At 35.6% G+C, this 17129-nt stretch overlaps 1 protein-coding gene across 1 annotated transcript in view; it reads left to right on the top strand.

The window, feature by feature from the left end:
- Positions 1–17129, top strand: part of LOC148950600 (ribosomal oxygenase 1-like) — a 64658-nt gene that overhangs the window by 42628 nt on the left and 4901 nt on the right. The window contains exons 6-7 of the mRNA XM_089091900.1: positions 2765–2978; positions 8524–8782. Coding sequence (XP_088948026.1) covers positions 2765–2978; positions 8524–8782 — 473 coding nt within the window. The remainder of the gene's footprint in view (positions 1–2764; positions 2979–8523; positions 8783–17129) is intronic.

The following is a 17129-nucleotide window of genomic DNA, read 5'->3' on the forward strand; positions in this document are numbered from 1 at the left end:
GCTCCTTTCCCTCTGCCCCCCACAGAGATTGAAACGAGCCTGAACTCACAAAAGGCACAATTATGATACTAGCCCTTACATTTCACCGAGTTCAGCTGATATTTCACAAACCGATCTGAAAATGTATTAATAACAGTAATGATATATCGAATAATAAGCAAAACGCCTCGACAAAAAAATCACATTAACATCCTCGTCTAAAATAATCAGGAGCAATTATATGGATGGTAATCAGACTGTTTAATTTAATCTTAGATGCTACTATGGAAAGGAATGTCAGACCATCTTCAGGTAGGCTGTACTATTCATCTACAATGTGGTGTTGGAAAGTTCAGTGATGAAATTAGACTAGTTTATCTGTCATTAAGTTGTCATAATGTCTTCCCGGAGTTTGAACAACTCGCCTTCTTCGTTGCACCGTTTCTAAGGCGTCCATATCTTTGTTGCAATTTGGGTGAATTGAAGAGTGATATGTTCCAAAATGGGATGCATCAGGGATTTATACAGGCAAACTAGCCTCTTTTTATCTGCACAAGTATAAGATCTCCGAATAAGACCCACGACTTTCGATGCTTTCGTACTGAGAGTCGTGTAATATGCTGATGCTCGAGTTTTAGGTTAGTGAAGGTGTCTAACTGTTGTTCAGAGTTCCTTTGAGATGTGTTGGCGTTATCCAGCGTATAAAATGTTTGAATCATCTCGAGGGGTGGCCCACTTTCAACATCTTTTGTTACAAGTGTTGGGGCCACGTCTGGTGGAAGCGTTAACGCTTGTAGATATAGCTTTAACGTTAAAATCAAGGGGTAAACTGCAGCAGCTGATTGATTGAACTAGCGTGTATTTAGATAAGAAATATTTAAAAGAAGAAATCATTGTTGGTAGTGTTCAGGAAAGGAGGAATAGTGACGGAAAGAGTCAGAGTTCGATTTGAGGGTACATTTTTGGAAGTGAAATATGAGTTTACTTATTTGAGTTGTAATTTGACTGCAGAGGATAATTTTAGTAAACATATGGTGATCAGTTTGGCAAAAAGAAAGCGAGTCTCTGATATGGGGGCTGTGAGCCAGTTGGCTAAGATTAATGATATAAAGATGCATAAATATATGTTTCTTACTGGATGGTTCAGGTTATGCATTACCCATGTGAAATTTGGGGACATACAGTTGCAATGTTTTCAATTGGTTTTGAGGTAAGTAGACTTGTTAATAATTTAATAAATCAAGGGGATGTAGGACTGATTATTGAGGAATCGAAGACTGGTAGCTATAATTAGGTTCTGGGAAAAGCTCCTGTCGTTATGAGATTCCATCTCGCGAAATCAGCGTATTTGTATTCGCAGCATATTTGTGTGTCAGCATATTCACGAGAATAAGAATGTTGTGAGGTTCTATTATGCGAAATTAGCGTATTTGTAATGCCAGCGTATTTGTGTATCAGCACATTCACGAGAATAAGAATGGTCCGTGGCCAAGTAAAATAAAGAGAATACTGTTTGAATGTGGTCTGGGTGAGCTAGGAACAAAGACGCAGGTGTGGATGTCGGTGTGATAGTGGAAAGAGTGAAGGAAAGGCGTGTGACCAGGAGATTCTAGTGTTGCACGAGGAGATGGCAAAGATCTGGTAACTAGATTTAAATGTACCGGAAAGTCTTCGCCTCAATCTTCTGATTCTTTGCGCTCTTCTACAAAATGTTTAAGGTTTTCACTGATGTCCCCACACATTAGGCAAAAGTAAGAACCGTTTTTCGGTCTCACCTGACCCATATACTTCCTTCTTTCCTTGACTGGTAGCCCGTTTGCTCCCAAACTTGCAAAACAGCCGAACTCACCCCTCTACATTCCTGCTCTAAATTAATGTTCTTTCATGATTCTTTGACTTGGTGAATGATTTATTGGTAACTGTAATTGGATAAGAATAACGAGAAAAACTGAATTTCGGAAATTTAAAACCAGCGGACGTTTCTGAGACTAGTGCTGAAACATAAAGGCCTTTTTTTGTAATATTATGTTGGATTGCTTATATGTGTTTTTGTATTAGATATTATGTAATGGCACTTTTGAGCTGGTGTCCTTTTTCGGACAGGCCCTTCTGGCTTTTATGGGCTTTTCCTCCACAGAAAGAGTAATCGGTCATGCAGGGTCGTAAATTAAACAAAAAACCTAAACGAAAGCTGCTGATTTTTCAAGAAAGTATTCAATTGTTTTTTTTCTGTTTTTTTTTTTAATTATTATCACGGTGTTGGTTAGTTCTGTGTTGCGATAGGAGCAGTTGATTGATCGTATATTCTACTTTCTTTGTTTTACACTGAGTAACTATTGTACATTTTGATTTAATCTTTTCTTTTTGTTTTCTTTTGATTTTAAATTTAGTCCTTTTTAAAATTGTTTTGATTTATATTCTTCCCCTTCTCCAACTCTGAAGGGTATCTTGTCGCAGTGACTAAGAACGATTCCTTCCTGCTTTTACAATACTTTTGTTTATTAAAAAAGATTTCTTTAATGAACCAAAGCGCGTTGCTCGCATAATTCACTCTTGCTAGATTTACTGTGTTGTCAAACTTAACAAGAAAAAAACATATTTTTTTTTAAACAAGAGATGACTTATTTTATATGTTAAATAAGGGAATGTGTGCTAGCATCTTCTCCTAAACTTTCTTGAAACATTCCTTGGTGACGAAGGTGTGTTTCCATCTGCCTGTTTATTGCCCACCTTAAATAGAAATAATTTTGTTGTCTTTAACTGAAAAAGAAATGATTCAATATAGATCTCAAGCTGAGGAGTGTGCGCTAGTCTCTTCTCCTAACCTATCAGAAGAAGACTTAGAAGAGCCTGATTTGGATGTCGTCTTAGAAGCTGGCGATCTTTTGTACTTTCCCAGGGGATTTATTCACCAAGCAAAGGCACTGCCAGACGTCCATTCCTTGCATATCACTGTGTCGTCCTTCCAAAATAACTCATGGGCAAACTTTCTTGAACAGGTTTGAAATATTACGTCTATATTTTAATTATTGGATTCCTCACATGAAAGCTTCGCATAAATGTTAATTGACTCAGTAAAGGTATGATATTTGTCGATTTATGCCTTTGAAATTCATAGCTTTTAGAAGATGTGACTAGGTAAACAAGATCTGGAAGGGGATGTTTTAACAATGGTTGGGATGAATTTTCATTTGCTCCACTTTTCCACTTATTTTCATAAATTTTTGTGTTGGTGAAATTGCAGTCCCAATATTTGGTTTAGATGAGAGAATTACCATTAGGAACATACGTACTTCCTGCTGATAGTCTTAGCAATAGCGTTGAGTTTGTAAGGTGTGATATGTCTCCTATATATTGTGACGTTAAAATCTCCCGGGGCTTCATCAGGTAGAACAGATAGTAGTAGAAACTTCGGAGAGGTCTCATTTGATCGCAAATTTAAAATTGCAATGTATAACGGCCAAAACCGATTGCAGGGTAAGCTCTTTCAAAGCTTAATGTGCCCTTGACAACCCTATAACCCCGCATAGCATTTAATCAAAATGACCGAAAAGCCCAAAAAGTGTGCTTTCAACTTGACATGAGAAGCAACCGCCCAGAATTTTCTATATGACATAAATAAAACAGAGCCCTAATTTCATTAGAAAGGTGTACTTAATTTTGTTGAAATCTGAGTTATATAAGGATTTTCAGTCTGTAGTATTGAAGGGCCCTAATTTAGGGGCTTGGGCATGTGTCGTCTACGACTAACTGTACTACTAAACCAACTCTGCCATCAAAATACCACCTTCTCAACATAAGTGTTTTTGGAATGATTGAATGTCCATTATTAAAAATTGCTATGGTTTGAGTATGATAGTCCACAATCAAAATACATTTGGTATATATTTCACAAATAGTATTTGTGGAATACCTTGTTGCAAAAAATTGAAAGAGGGCTCATTTGGTTGTCAAATTAGAAGTTCTGGTGCTCTTTTTAAGGACTATAACCGATCGGAAATCAGACGCCGCTCTCAGATTCCCAAGGTTTTTTGGGAACCTCTTCTGTCTTTCTAATATGGGATCAGAATCCCAAAACAGCTATTTAATCAGGGTGGTCAAGAAGACCAAAAAGTTGTTCTCTGGGGATGACATGATAAGTGTAGTTGCCTGGACAAGAGCGTCAGAATTTTTCAAATAGTCAGTATACGAGAACAGAGGCTTCATGGATATAATAGGTATAATACACTCGTAGAACAAAGGCTTCATAGATGTAAAGTAACAGAAAAATCGACATAATATACCTTATTTAATCAGGTTCATGAAAAGATGTCCTATATGTATGGTTGATGGACCTTTGGTCCCAAAGCTAGGCATTTTGTCCGTGTTCTTGCGACTCAAAAACTCTTAATTCTACAAATTAAACATGTTTTACCTATTTTAACTGACGATCATTTAGGAATCATTTAGGTAATGATAGTAAATGATTAAATATCAATCATAAATAATTAATTTCGAAGCATCAATGTTCAAAATCAAAACACATCAAATTTTATCGCGCGAATAATGTTTGATTTTCACAAAAATCAATGTATAAGAATTCCTGAGCTTCCTGGTTGCAAATGTCGGAATAATCGTGTAAAAAGATGCATAAAAAAAAATACGTTATGCACGTATTTTGGAGGCTTAAATAGGGTCCTTGGGCTGTTTTCTTCCCAACAGCTCTCCCACGCTCCCACTTTGCATATATGGATGCGTTTTATCTCATTCAACTTATGATGATGCTGAAAAATGGTCCTAAATACTTAATCAGCAAAAATGATTGTTTGTAAGATGATTGTTTGAATCAACATTTGCTAAGTGCATATATTAATGATGGTGCTTGTTTTCAATTAATTTGGTTGTTAGGTGTATACAAGCTTGTCAATTAAAAATAAAAGGCTTATGCTGCCAATTTACGAATCCAAATTCAAAATACATTGAGTATATATTTGTCTCAAATAGTTACGGTTTACTTTTTAGATTAACTTATTGACAACAAGTGACATCCACAACAGCTGAGTAAATCCGCAACAGGAATAAATCAATGTGTTGGTGCCCAAAATCAAAACAAATCAAGCACATATCTCACAAAATTTCTATTCAAAGGCTATTGAGCTTGTTGATCTCAAATCTGAAACTAGCACTTCAATATAGACAACCAAAATAAAAACCTTCAGTATGTATGATTGGCCTGTTCAAAGTGAGGGTCTTGACCCCCCCCTTCAATCTTATCGGTCATATGGTATTGATCTTTGGTATTGAATTGGTACAATAGCAAAGACTAATGAAACAAGTAAAGTGAGTTACGCAGTGAATAATGGTGTTTTAATCTTTATGTGTTATTTAATCAGAATAACCTTTTGTATCAACAATAAAGTTGTGCAAGCTAAACTTGGGCGGGATATTGCTGTTGCCTGATGCCAGGTTCAAAACTGGACGTTGAGTCGGGCATGCTCAAACGCATAGTAACAAAAAAGATTTTTAGGGACAAAAATTCGGTTTTTTGATTTTAATAAAACTTTTTACATTGATTTCAAAACTATGATTGTGGATTTGTTATGAGAAAGTGTAATTGCTGTAAGGTCTTTATGTGGGAAAATTGACAGTATAGTTTTTGAAAATTGCCAATCGATTTCTATTAGCTAGTTTTTACATTTGGACATGAATACTTCTGGTCTTAATAAAAATAATCATATATTTTGTGTAGTTATAACTATATTTTTATTATAATCTGTTGTATAATAATTTATAATTACAATACAAGAATCTATAGCTATGTTTTTTATAGTTATCAACTGGAACTATATTGAATTTGGAGTTTTTCGCCAAAAACTAGTTAGTGATAGCCCGCATTATTCAAGGGAGGATAGTGAGACGAACCATGATTGGGATAAAATTGTTTTACTTAATCTGACTCACAGACTTCGAAACATAATTCTTAAAATCAGGGAAATTTAGTTTTTATTGTGGGCAAGACAATAGTTCATCCATAAAAATTTATCCTAGTAGTTCATTCAAGCTTTTGGTTGCGATTTTTGGTGAGAAAACGCAACGAGAAACATGTAAATTCGTTGTATTCGGTTATCGGTGGTTTCAGCACCGTAATCAGAGTTTCCACTATCGTAGAGCTTTTCGATGTTTATCCGAATTTTGCCAACAGAAAATTGGGCTCGGGGTCTTCAGACGTAATTTGACTCTTTCAGAGTCTTAAAACACCCACCCCCCCCTCTATAGAAGGTTTTAGTAGGCATATTATAGTAATCCTATTGTAAAACTTTCCTTGAATGGAGTGCGCTTCAAAAGTGTATATTTTAGATTGGGATATCAGATAATCTCTGAATGGGAAGGGGTCTAATGCGCCAACTAAAATCTGGACTTAGCAAAGATATGTGTTGAGCTGTATGCATTGTTTAGAATTATTGGTCATACTGTTCTGAAAATGGCTTAGTGGAAAAAAGAAAGGAACTGAAATACGAATCAGCATTCCAAATGGTAGTTTTAACCGAAGCCTCTGAAGTTAACAAATTTTTACTCAAATTTTTACTGCTTACCCAACCATAAGTGACGTGCAAATGAGTGACATCATTAACAATTGTAGTATGGACGAAATTGTAGAGGTGCCAGAAAGGGTAGTTTCCTATGCAATCGGACGGCTACGTAACAAGTGCTTCTCATCTGAATACCCACCTTTCCTAGCCAAGCCAATAGCATCAGTAATAAACCAGTGTTTCACAGAAAAATTATTTCCAAGGATGTGGAAAGTTTCGTATGTCCGTGTCATAACAAAATTTAAGTCACCTAGTCCTGTGATCAACTGAGACCCGTATCAATAACTCCCAACTTGGCGTAGGTAGCTGATGGTTTTATTTACCACTTTCTGTTACAACAAATTGCGCCTTCGATAGATCCGTACCAATATGGCTACATACAAGGCTGTAGTACGGCAGTATATCTAGTGCGAATGTACCACTTAATCGTCAAGTGGCTGGACACTTCTAATAATATTGTCGATTTACTTTTGTGGGACTACAGAAAAGCATTCGACCTTATAAGACACCTGACCGCATTAACAAATCTGAAGGAGATGGGAGCCAAGAGTCGAGTACTAGTATAAGTAAGAGAGTTTCTACGGGGTCAGAACTAACCAACAGCGGCCACAAAGGATCGAAATTAGCTGCTGTTTTATTCGTTACCATCATCAACCCAGTCCTAGCAGAATTCGAAGAGTATTTATTAGTTCGTTGACAACTAGTCCGCACTTCTTAAGTACACAGTACATAATGCGGTAGCAAAGAAGCAGTATGGCCAGACTTTATTCATGGACTTCATCACCCAGTGACAATCAAATGGCCTACAAGCGAATGGGCAGAAATCGAAAGTTATACAATTCAATCCACTCAAGTGGAACATTATAACCCCAGATGTGCCGTTTACAACTGATTTCTCTGCAACAATCCTAGGTGTAACATTTAAAGATGATTGCTCTTTTAAGCTGCATGTTGACAATGTTGCACACAAAATGTCACTACTCAATCCAGAGTTTAACAAGTATGCACAGTTTGGGCTTCTCTGATCGCCAACTTTTACTGGCGTATACAACCTACATCAGGCCTATCCTCGAGTATTGCTGAGATGTCAAAAAACGTGCTACTAAAATAATACTTGGTACCCACTTCAGTAACTACGAAAGTGTTCTTGAACTTTTGAACTTGCATACATTATTCGTTCGAAAAAATGATTTAAAACTGAAATTTGGGAAATCGCTATTAACAGACGAGAAACAACATTCTATTTTTCCACCATCTGTACAGATCAGCAGGATTACTAGGCATCACAATAAACTACAGCCCGTTAAGTGCCGTACGAATAGATTCATAAACTCCTTCTCGCCATATTTTGTAAGTGTATTTAAGAAGTGAACTTTTTTTTATATCGTTTTCTATTTCTTTTGTGATTTTAGAAGTAACATAATTTAGCGTTCATTCTTAAGTGTTACGACAGCTATTTAAATGAACGAATATGATTGACGACAGAATGCGGCGTTCTTGCTTTCCTTTTCAATTACCTTATAGTTATTAATGGGTGTCAGGTTTCAGGTAGGTTGAAAGCCTGACTCTTCATAGAAATACTCGGTTTGACTATAGGGTTAGCAAATATCCGTGAAAATCAACGTTCATAAGTACAGGAAGGTTAACACAAAATTAAAAATGCCACAGTTAATGTTAATGTTCGTGGAAATTTCGTAGAACCCTATTTCCTTAGGGAATTTTCAGTAGCCCCAGCAAATTCAGGAAAAGTGAAAGCACTGCCCCCGATACTCAGAAAGTTACTAAATTCCTTCAACTTTTTTGTACTGACATTACGAAACAAAGCGTTTTTTTTTTCGATAATTGGCATAGCTGTTTTAAATCAACTAAATTAGTAATATTCTCCCAAACAAGTCATTTTCTTTTCCAAAATGTTAATGATTATTCATACTTCCTTTGACCTTTTTTTACCCTTCTAACAAAGTTACGATTCCAGGCGGTGCCTGCTGCTTTGAAGATTGCTACTGTGGAAAATCCTGAATTCCGTCGTGGATTGCCTTTAGATTATTTAAATTATATGGGACTTGTGCACAGTGATAATAATGACATTCAGAAAATGGATTTGAGGAAGTCGTTTCGCGGGAAAGCCCGTTCTCTTATGGATTTGCTTGCTGATATGCTCCCGCTTGATTCTGCAGCTGATCAAATGGGCAAAAAACTCATCCATGATGCCTTACCACCGATATTAAGTCACGGTATTTCACATTTTAAAATTGTTGCCCTCAAAAATCAAAATACATTCTAAAAACATTCAGTTGAGTTGAACAATCTACAGTATTCAAGTGCTGACAAGACAAGCAAAACATTCACCCATGATGCCTTATCACCAATATTAAGTCGTGGTATTTCAAATTGTGACCGTCAAGAATCAAAGTACATTCTAAAAATCACATTCGGTTTAAGTTAAATTTGTAATCTACAGTATTGTTGTCCGGGTGCTGACAAGACAGGCAAAAGATTAATCTATGATGCTTTACTACCAATATTAAGTCATGGTATTTTATGTGTTAACATTATGGCCTTCAAAATCAAAATGAATTCTAAAAAAAAACATTCTGTTTTAAATGAGATTTACCGTCTACAGAATTGTTGTTTGTCTGCTGGCCGGATAGTCCAAAACTTCATCTATTATGCCTTGCCACCAATATTAAATCGCAATTTTATATGTCTTTAGATTATGGCCACCCGAAATCAAATATATTAAAAATAAAAGCAATAATGAGTCAAATTCATCTTTTATTGTTATCCACCCGACTATGTCGATTTGGAAAGTCAGTGAAATCATAAAATCTCTTTTTTTATTGATGCTCCGCGGAATATAAGAATTGGTACGTTTCTCAACAACTTCGTAAGTTCAAATCCCAATTGCTCTAAACTTCCTTATTATAGAAAATACATTTTTTTGATGATTTCAAACAGTTCGTGGTAACGAACTGTAAGTAAGGAGCGACGTGATCAACAGTAACTGAAACTCTAAAAAACGGAATTTTGATATCAATGTATCAAACAGTTTGTGGTAACGAACTGTAAGTAAGGAGCGACCCGGCTCAATAGTAACCGAAACTCTAAAAAACGGAACGTTGATACCAATAGATACATCAAAAGAGTCAGATTTTATGCTGATTTCAAAAATATAAGATTGATCAAGTTTAGTCCTACCCATCAAAAGTTACGGTCCTGAGAAAATTTGCCTGATTTTTCGCAGGAAGGGTCATTCGAACGGAAATTTAAAAGTTCTAGTGCCCTTTTTAAGTGACCAAAAAAATGGAGGGTAACTAAGCTCCTTCCTATGCTCATTTTTTTTCCAAAATCACCCGATAAAATTGTGAGCTAGCCATTTTGTTCAGCATGGTCGAAAAATATAATTACTATGTCTTTGACGATGACTTAATCTCCACAATCCCCGGGTGAAGGGCTGCAAGTTATGAACTTTGTCCAATGTTTATATATAGTATTGATTATTGGGAAGTATGCAGACGTTTTCAGGGGGGCGGTTCTTGTAGTGGGGGTGGATGGGTCGGGGGTTGCATGGGAGGGAGTTTTCATGGGGGAAGGGACATTGTTATGAAGGGGGCGCCTTCCCAGCATTATTTAAAAAACGATCAGAAATTAAATGAAAAAAAACAACGAGTTTTTCAACTGAAAGTAAGGAGCAACATCAAAACTTAAAACGAACAGAAATTATTACGTATATGATGATTTGGTTGACCCCCCAGTCAGAAACTCGCTCTTTACGCTAAAGTTTTTTTAGTACTTTCATAAGAGCCATTTATTCTAATTAACGGCCTTGGTGATTAAGGGGCCATTTTTAAGGAATTGAAACAAAATTCGAACTTTAGCGTAAAGACCTAGGTATTGACTTGGGGGGCGAACCCCCCTAATACGCAAGGTAATTCGTAAGTTACGTGTGTTTATTACTAATAAAAACGTTCGTAAATAAAATTAAACAACATTCGACAAAGCTATTTAGCAAAAAAAAAGTAAAATTAATATGCAAATTTCGTTTTAATTATTCATGTACGGTGAGCCAAAACTGCATTAATTTAAAAACGTTCAGAAATTAAATGAAAAAAAAAGTTTTTTTTAACTGAAAGTAAGGAGGGACATTAAAACTAAAAATGAACAGAAATTATTCCGTATATGAAAGGGCTGTCCCATCCTCAACGCCTCGCTCTTTACGCTAAAGTTTGACTCTTTCTTACAACTCTATTTTTTAAAACAATAAAAAACATTATACTTTAATAGTAATTTCTGGTCGTTTTGAGTTTGAATTTTAAAAGGTATTTGTATCTGCTGAGCTTAATTTTAAAATTGCCTTTTCTTTTCTTTGAAAAACTTATTTTTCGGAAAGTTTTTTTTTTAATTAATTTCAAACAATAGGCTATACGAAAAATGTGGTTCTATACCGCTCTCTAGGGCTAGAAAGGTTGAGATGACTAGGGCACGATGTGCGGGTGAAGGATGACAGATTGCCGAAGACTGTCCTTTTCGTCCAACTGTCTAGGGCTAAACGGAAAGCAGGTCATCCTTGTCTTGGATGGGAGGACGTCATAAAGAAAGATTAAAAGGAATTGGGAACATCCTGGGAGGGTGTAAAAGCGGAAGCTTTGGATAGATTGGGATGGAGGGGGAGCGTGCGTGGTTGTGTTGACCTCGGGTGACTTGGAGTTGCGGTGAGTTGTTGGTAGGCGGGGTAGGTAAAATACCTAAATTTTGTTATTTCAGTAGAACTGTTCATGTAGAATTATTATCCAAATTATTTTAACTACACTAATCGAGATTGAAAAAACTGAATAAAAAGAAAAAAAGTAAATTTATAGAAAAGAAAAGTAGAAATGATCGAAGTAAATCAAAAAGAAGTTAGAAACCATAGGAGTAACAAATATAAGAGACAATCGAAATCATCAAGTAAATGCGTCAGAAATTACATAAAACAAAAACAAATTTCTTCAACTGAAAGTAAGAAGTGACATTAAATCTTAAAACGAACAGAGGTTATTCCGAATATGAAAGGGGCTGTCCCTCCTCAGCCCTCTCGCTCTTTACGCTAAAGTTTGACTGTTTGTCACAACTCTACTTTTTAAACTAATTAAAAAAAACTTTAGCATGAAGAGCGAGATGTTGAGGAGGGGACAGTAATGCCGGGAAATCCAAGAGACAAAAAATGGTGTGTACGATTTTGAAGGCCGTGTGGCAAAACTAATTCATCAAGAAGTAATAAATAAAATTATTTTTCAATATGTTGTTAATGCAAATGAAATTTTTGAATTTCCTGTGCCTTTGGTTGTTTTTCTTTCTTTTCTTACAGTCAAGTACTGTGATATTCTATTATGTGATATATTTTTTATTATATGCTGATTGTTTGAGTACATAAACTACTTTTAAAATATTCAAACATGAATTAGTTAATTTTCTGAAGCTGGCATCGTAACATAGTTAAAAATCTCCTAGTTGTATTTGCTCACGTCCAACCCATCTAATTTCCATGGTGACACAGTTGAACTCCTTGAACCTCACCAAATCTTTTCCCGGCAGAAAAGTGAAAGTAATATTTTGTGTTAAACAAAATCTGCAATAAGAAGGGTGCTATCACTAAGCAGTACCTATATTCAGGCTTCATACAACTGACGGAAGGACATATTAATTTATACTTAATCACTCTCCGGACCATCTTCTATATTTTCTTGAATGTTAACAAAAAGTTTTAAATTGTTACCCTAGAAAAATGTGTTTTTGATACTTGGGCACTTGTCCCCCTCCCCACCATGTAAAAAACCAATAATTCTTTTTCATAATTGCTGATGCAAAAATTCCCATGGACATTTCCATCTTGGCTGAAAATCCCCCCCCCCCTGAAAATTCTGCCTGAAATTTTTTACTTAGCATACTTTGATTAGAAAATAAGACTTGTTTTTTATTCAATTTCTGATCTTTTTTCAGGTCACGGCGATAATCACCCTTCTGTGGAAAAATTTTACCGGAATTCTCCCTCCCCCGCCAAAATGGAAAGTTTCTCCAGCGTAAAATTTTTCATGGAGAATTTCTCCCAGTGATAATTCCTCCACCGAACATAACTCCCGATGATAATTTCCTCATGGAGAATTTCTCATGTGGATAATCCCCCCTCTTCACGGAAAAATCTCCCAGAGAATTCCAACCCTGCTGAAAATTTCCCGGACAATTCCCCCAGAATATCTCCACGCATAAAATGGAGTCGCCAAAGAGAAAGTAAGACAATTAAAATGAACTTGCGATATGAAATCTGGCAAATTTGCCCCCCCCTCCGTGTAAAATTTCCTCTGGAAAGATCATCCCCAGAAACTTCCCTCCCAACAGAAAATTCTCCCCGTAGAAAATACCCCTCCCCCACAGAAAATTCACCCTCGAAAAATATCTGTACACTTGTCCATAACCAATACTATATGTAAACAAAGGGTTCATAGTTCATAGCTTGTGGCCCTTCCCCCGGGGATGTGGGGGAGGGGGCTAGCTACCCTCCAATATTTTGGTGACTTAAAAAGGGCACAAGAATTTTTTATTCCCGATCGAATTAGACCTCTTCCGGTCTTCTAGGATCAAGGGTTCGATACGATAACTCTCGGGAAAAAAAAATATAAAAAATAAACACGCATCTTTGATCTTTATTCTGGCAAAAAATACAAAACTCCGCATTTTTGTACATAGGAGCTTCAAACATCTACAGTAGGGCTCTCTCATATGCTGAATCAGATGGGGTGATTTTCATTAAGGTACCTTAACTTTAAGGGGTGTTTCCTCCCTTTTTCAAAATCAGGCAAATTTTATCAGGCTCGTGGATTTTGATCGGTAAGATCAAACTTGACGGATTTTATATATTTGGAATCAGCACGGCAAGCCGATTCTTTTGATGTATTGAATAAAAATAAAACAAGTTTTTTTCTTGTTTTAAAAAATAGAGTTGTTGTTTCTTGTAATAGAGTTTCAAATAGAGTTTAGAGTTTAAATAGAGTTTCTTGTTTTAAATTTCTATTAAAGTAGAAATTCCTATTGAAGTAAAAATGAAACTTAAAACGAACAGAAATTAAATAAACAATCAATGCAAACAAACATACAATAGATATTAATGTAAATATATGAATAAATCTTAAAACGAGCGAAACTTAAATTGAATATGCAAATCAAGCTTGAAACGAACAAAAATCACTACAAACAAGATTTTCGGTATGACCTCCTTCGCTCACTGTAAATGTCTAAAACCTGCTGCGTTTATATAAGAACCATATATGCCCCCAGGGCATAACTTATAATTCTTGCCCCTGAAGATAGTGGGGGGAGTGTCCTGCTCAATGATATAATACCCAGAATCTTCAACTGTGCTGAACAAAGTGGCTGCACCAAAAGTTTTATTGAACGTGTTTTATAAACTAGTTGGAGCGGAAGAGGTCGCAGCTGCCTTAGAATCACCTTCGACTACTAAACAGGGACCTAGCCATTTAAATTCCCAATCCATTGAGCCCTTTCTGAAGTTTCTACGACAACGTTGTCTACACAAAACCTTATATGCCCCCAGGGCATAACTTACAGCCCGAGCCCTGAGGGCTGTGGGGGAGTTTTCATACTCAAATACCTAATATCCAGAACTTAAAACTACGTTTAATAAAATGGCTATCTCAAAATTTTGATTGGATGTGTTTGGGGAAAAGGTGGGCGAAAGAGGGGTTTTAGTTGCCTGAAGACTTTGGGGGAGTGTCCTGCTCAAACATATAATTTCCAGAACTTTCAACTACGTTGAACAAAATGGCTATATCAAGATTCGATTGGATGTGTTTGGGGGAATGATGGGCGTGGGGGGGGGGCTAATTGCCCTTCAGTCACTTTCGACTATTAAAAAGGGCACTAGACCTTTGAATTTCCAATCGAATGAGTCCTTTTTGAAGTTTCTTCAACAAAGCGTTCTATAAAAACCTTATATGCACCCACGGTATAACAGACAACCCTTGCCCTGAGGGCTGTGGGGGAGTGTCCTCCTCAAAAACACAATTTATATCTGTAAATCAACAACGCTGAACAAAATGGCTATCTCAAAATTTGGATTAGATGTGCTTGGGGGAATGATGGGCGTGGGGGGGGGGCTAGGTGTTCTCCGATCAATTTTGACCCTTAAAAAGGGCACTAGAACTCTCGATTTCCATTCGAATGAGCCCCCTTTGAAGTTTCTACGACGACCCCTTCCATATGAAGTGCCTCTGGAAAACAAAATAATAAATAATAATAAAACATTGGAGCCGTATGGCCTTTACTGATACGGTCAGTCAGCCGGGTACTCAGAACAATCCTTGAGCAATTTCTCTGGAACATCTAGCAAATCTTCATCCGCTTTTCGGAGCGTCCATGCTTCAGAGCCATATTTGACCACTGTCATCACTGTAGCTTCTAATATTCTAATCTTAGTTTGAAGACTTATCTTCCTATTCTTACAAATTTTTTTAACTGTGAAAAAAACCCTGAGCCTTGGCTATTCTACTTTTAACATCTTCATTGCTCCTATCGTCTTTACTAAGAATACTACCAAGGTAAGTGAAGCTGCCCAACTGCTCAACTTTTCGTTACCCAACGTCTTCTTTTCATCTTCACTTATTCCTAGTCTTAGTGACTTAGTCATCTTAATATCAATTTTAAAACCTATTCTAGCACCCTGAACTCGCAAAACCTGTAAAAGTTTATTCATTTTGCTCACACTTTCATCTAGGATGCTTAAACCGTCAGAGTAATATAAGGTCAGGAAAGTTTTCTTTCCCCATTTGATTCCGTGTTCTACCACTGCTCTGTCTGTGCTTATTAAGACAAAGTCCATCAAAATGATCCATATAAAAGGGAATAGAACGCAACCCTGCTTAACTCCTGATTTAATACAAAATCAGCTGCTAACCTTATTTTCTACCTTAACCGCAGCAGTTTTATTATCGTACATAGCACTAATCACATGAATGTATTTGTCTGGTATACCATACAAGGATAAGACCTTTGCTGAAGCTCTTCTATCAACAAAATCGAACAGTTGCTCATAATCTATAAAACTAAGGACCAAAGGTGATTGAAAACTCAGGTACTTCTCAATTATTAATCTAAGAGTAAAAATTTGGTCGACACATCCTCTACCTTTACTAAATCGCACTGTTCTTCTCTTAAAACTTTGTCTACAACATCTCTCAGCCTAAAAAGTATCATATTACTAAGTAATTCGCTACCCACAGAGACCAGACTAAGGCCTCGATAATTACCACACTCCCTTTTATCACCTTTCTTATACAGTTGTTTAATTAAGGTTTTCCCAAAATCGTTAAGTACTTCCCCTTTTTTCAAAAATCATATTCATAATCTTCAGTAACTTATTTCTAACCTCAGAGCCACCATATTTAAGAAACTCATTTACCAGACTATGTTTTTATCCTTTTATTAAGAACGCCAAGTAAATATCCTCTAAATACAACAATTAATAATCTAATAAATTTAAAAGAGACGTATAGAAAAACAGTGAACAAGGGTAAGAATAAAGTAAAAGAATAAGGATAAATATCGAATAAGGTTTGTATTTAGAGTAAATGCAAATAAAGAAGTAGAAGAGTCTTTTTTGGAGTATAGTTGGTGTCCTTTGCCTGTCCCTCAATTGACAAAGATTGTTACGGATCTTTTAAGAAACGGTCTTGTGAGAAACATTTTCCAATGTACGTTGATTCAGAAATAACAAATATTATTGGATTTCAGCTGAATTTTAACTTTTTTGTTGTTGAAAATTTGGAGGAAAAGCCTAAAACCCTTCGAAAACGACATGAACTCAAAATAAAAAACACATTAATGAATCGCTACTGTTGATGACCCTAAACTAGACAACACTTCTTCACCTTGTACAACAAGGAAAATCGTATTTTTGCATGGGTAGCACTGACGTGTCTTTCTTTTCTTTTTGTTTTGCTTTTCCCCAAGAACGATCTATTGAACCAATGGTCGTAGAATTTTGAGAGAGGGTTCATTTGAACAGAAAACACAATGTCAAGAGCTCTTGTTTAAGTAACAACAGAGACATTTACTTTTATCTTTACTTATACTATTTTTTTTAAGTAACAACAGAGATATTTACTTTTATCTTTACTTAAACTACCTTTTTTTTAAGTAAAAACGGATATATTTACTTTTATCTTTACTTATACTAACTTTTTTTTTAAACTTTTTTTAAGTAATAACAAAGATATTTACTTTTATCTTTACTTATACTAACTTTTTTTTTTTACTTTTTTTTAAGTAATAACAAAGATATTTACTTTTATCTTTGCTTATACTAACTTTTTTTTAAATTTTTTTAAAGTTACAACAGAGATATTTACTTTTATCTTTACGTGTACTCACTTTTTTTTACTTTTTTTAAAATAATAACAGAGATATTTACTTTTATCTTTACTTATACTAACCTTTTTAAATTTTTTTTTTTAAGTAACAACAGAGATATTTACTTTTATATTTACTTATACTAACTTTTTTTTAAATTTTCTTTTAAGTAACAACAGA

The sequence above is a fragment of the Artemia sp. Qi Xiang Cuo genome, chromosome 7, assembly GCF_049724085.1.
Source record: "Artemia sp. Qi Xiang Cuo chromosome 7, ASM4972408v1, whole genome shotgun sequence".
NCBI classification, from domain to species: domain Eukaryota; kingdom Metazoa; phylum Arthropoda; class Branchiopoda; order Anostraca; family Artemiidae; genus Artemia; species Artemia sp. Qi Xiang Cuo.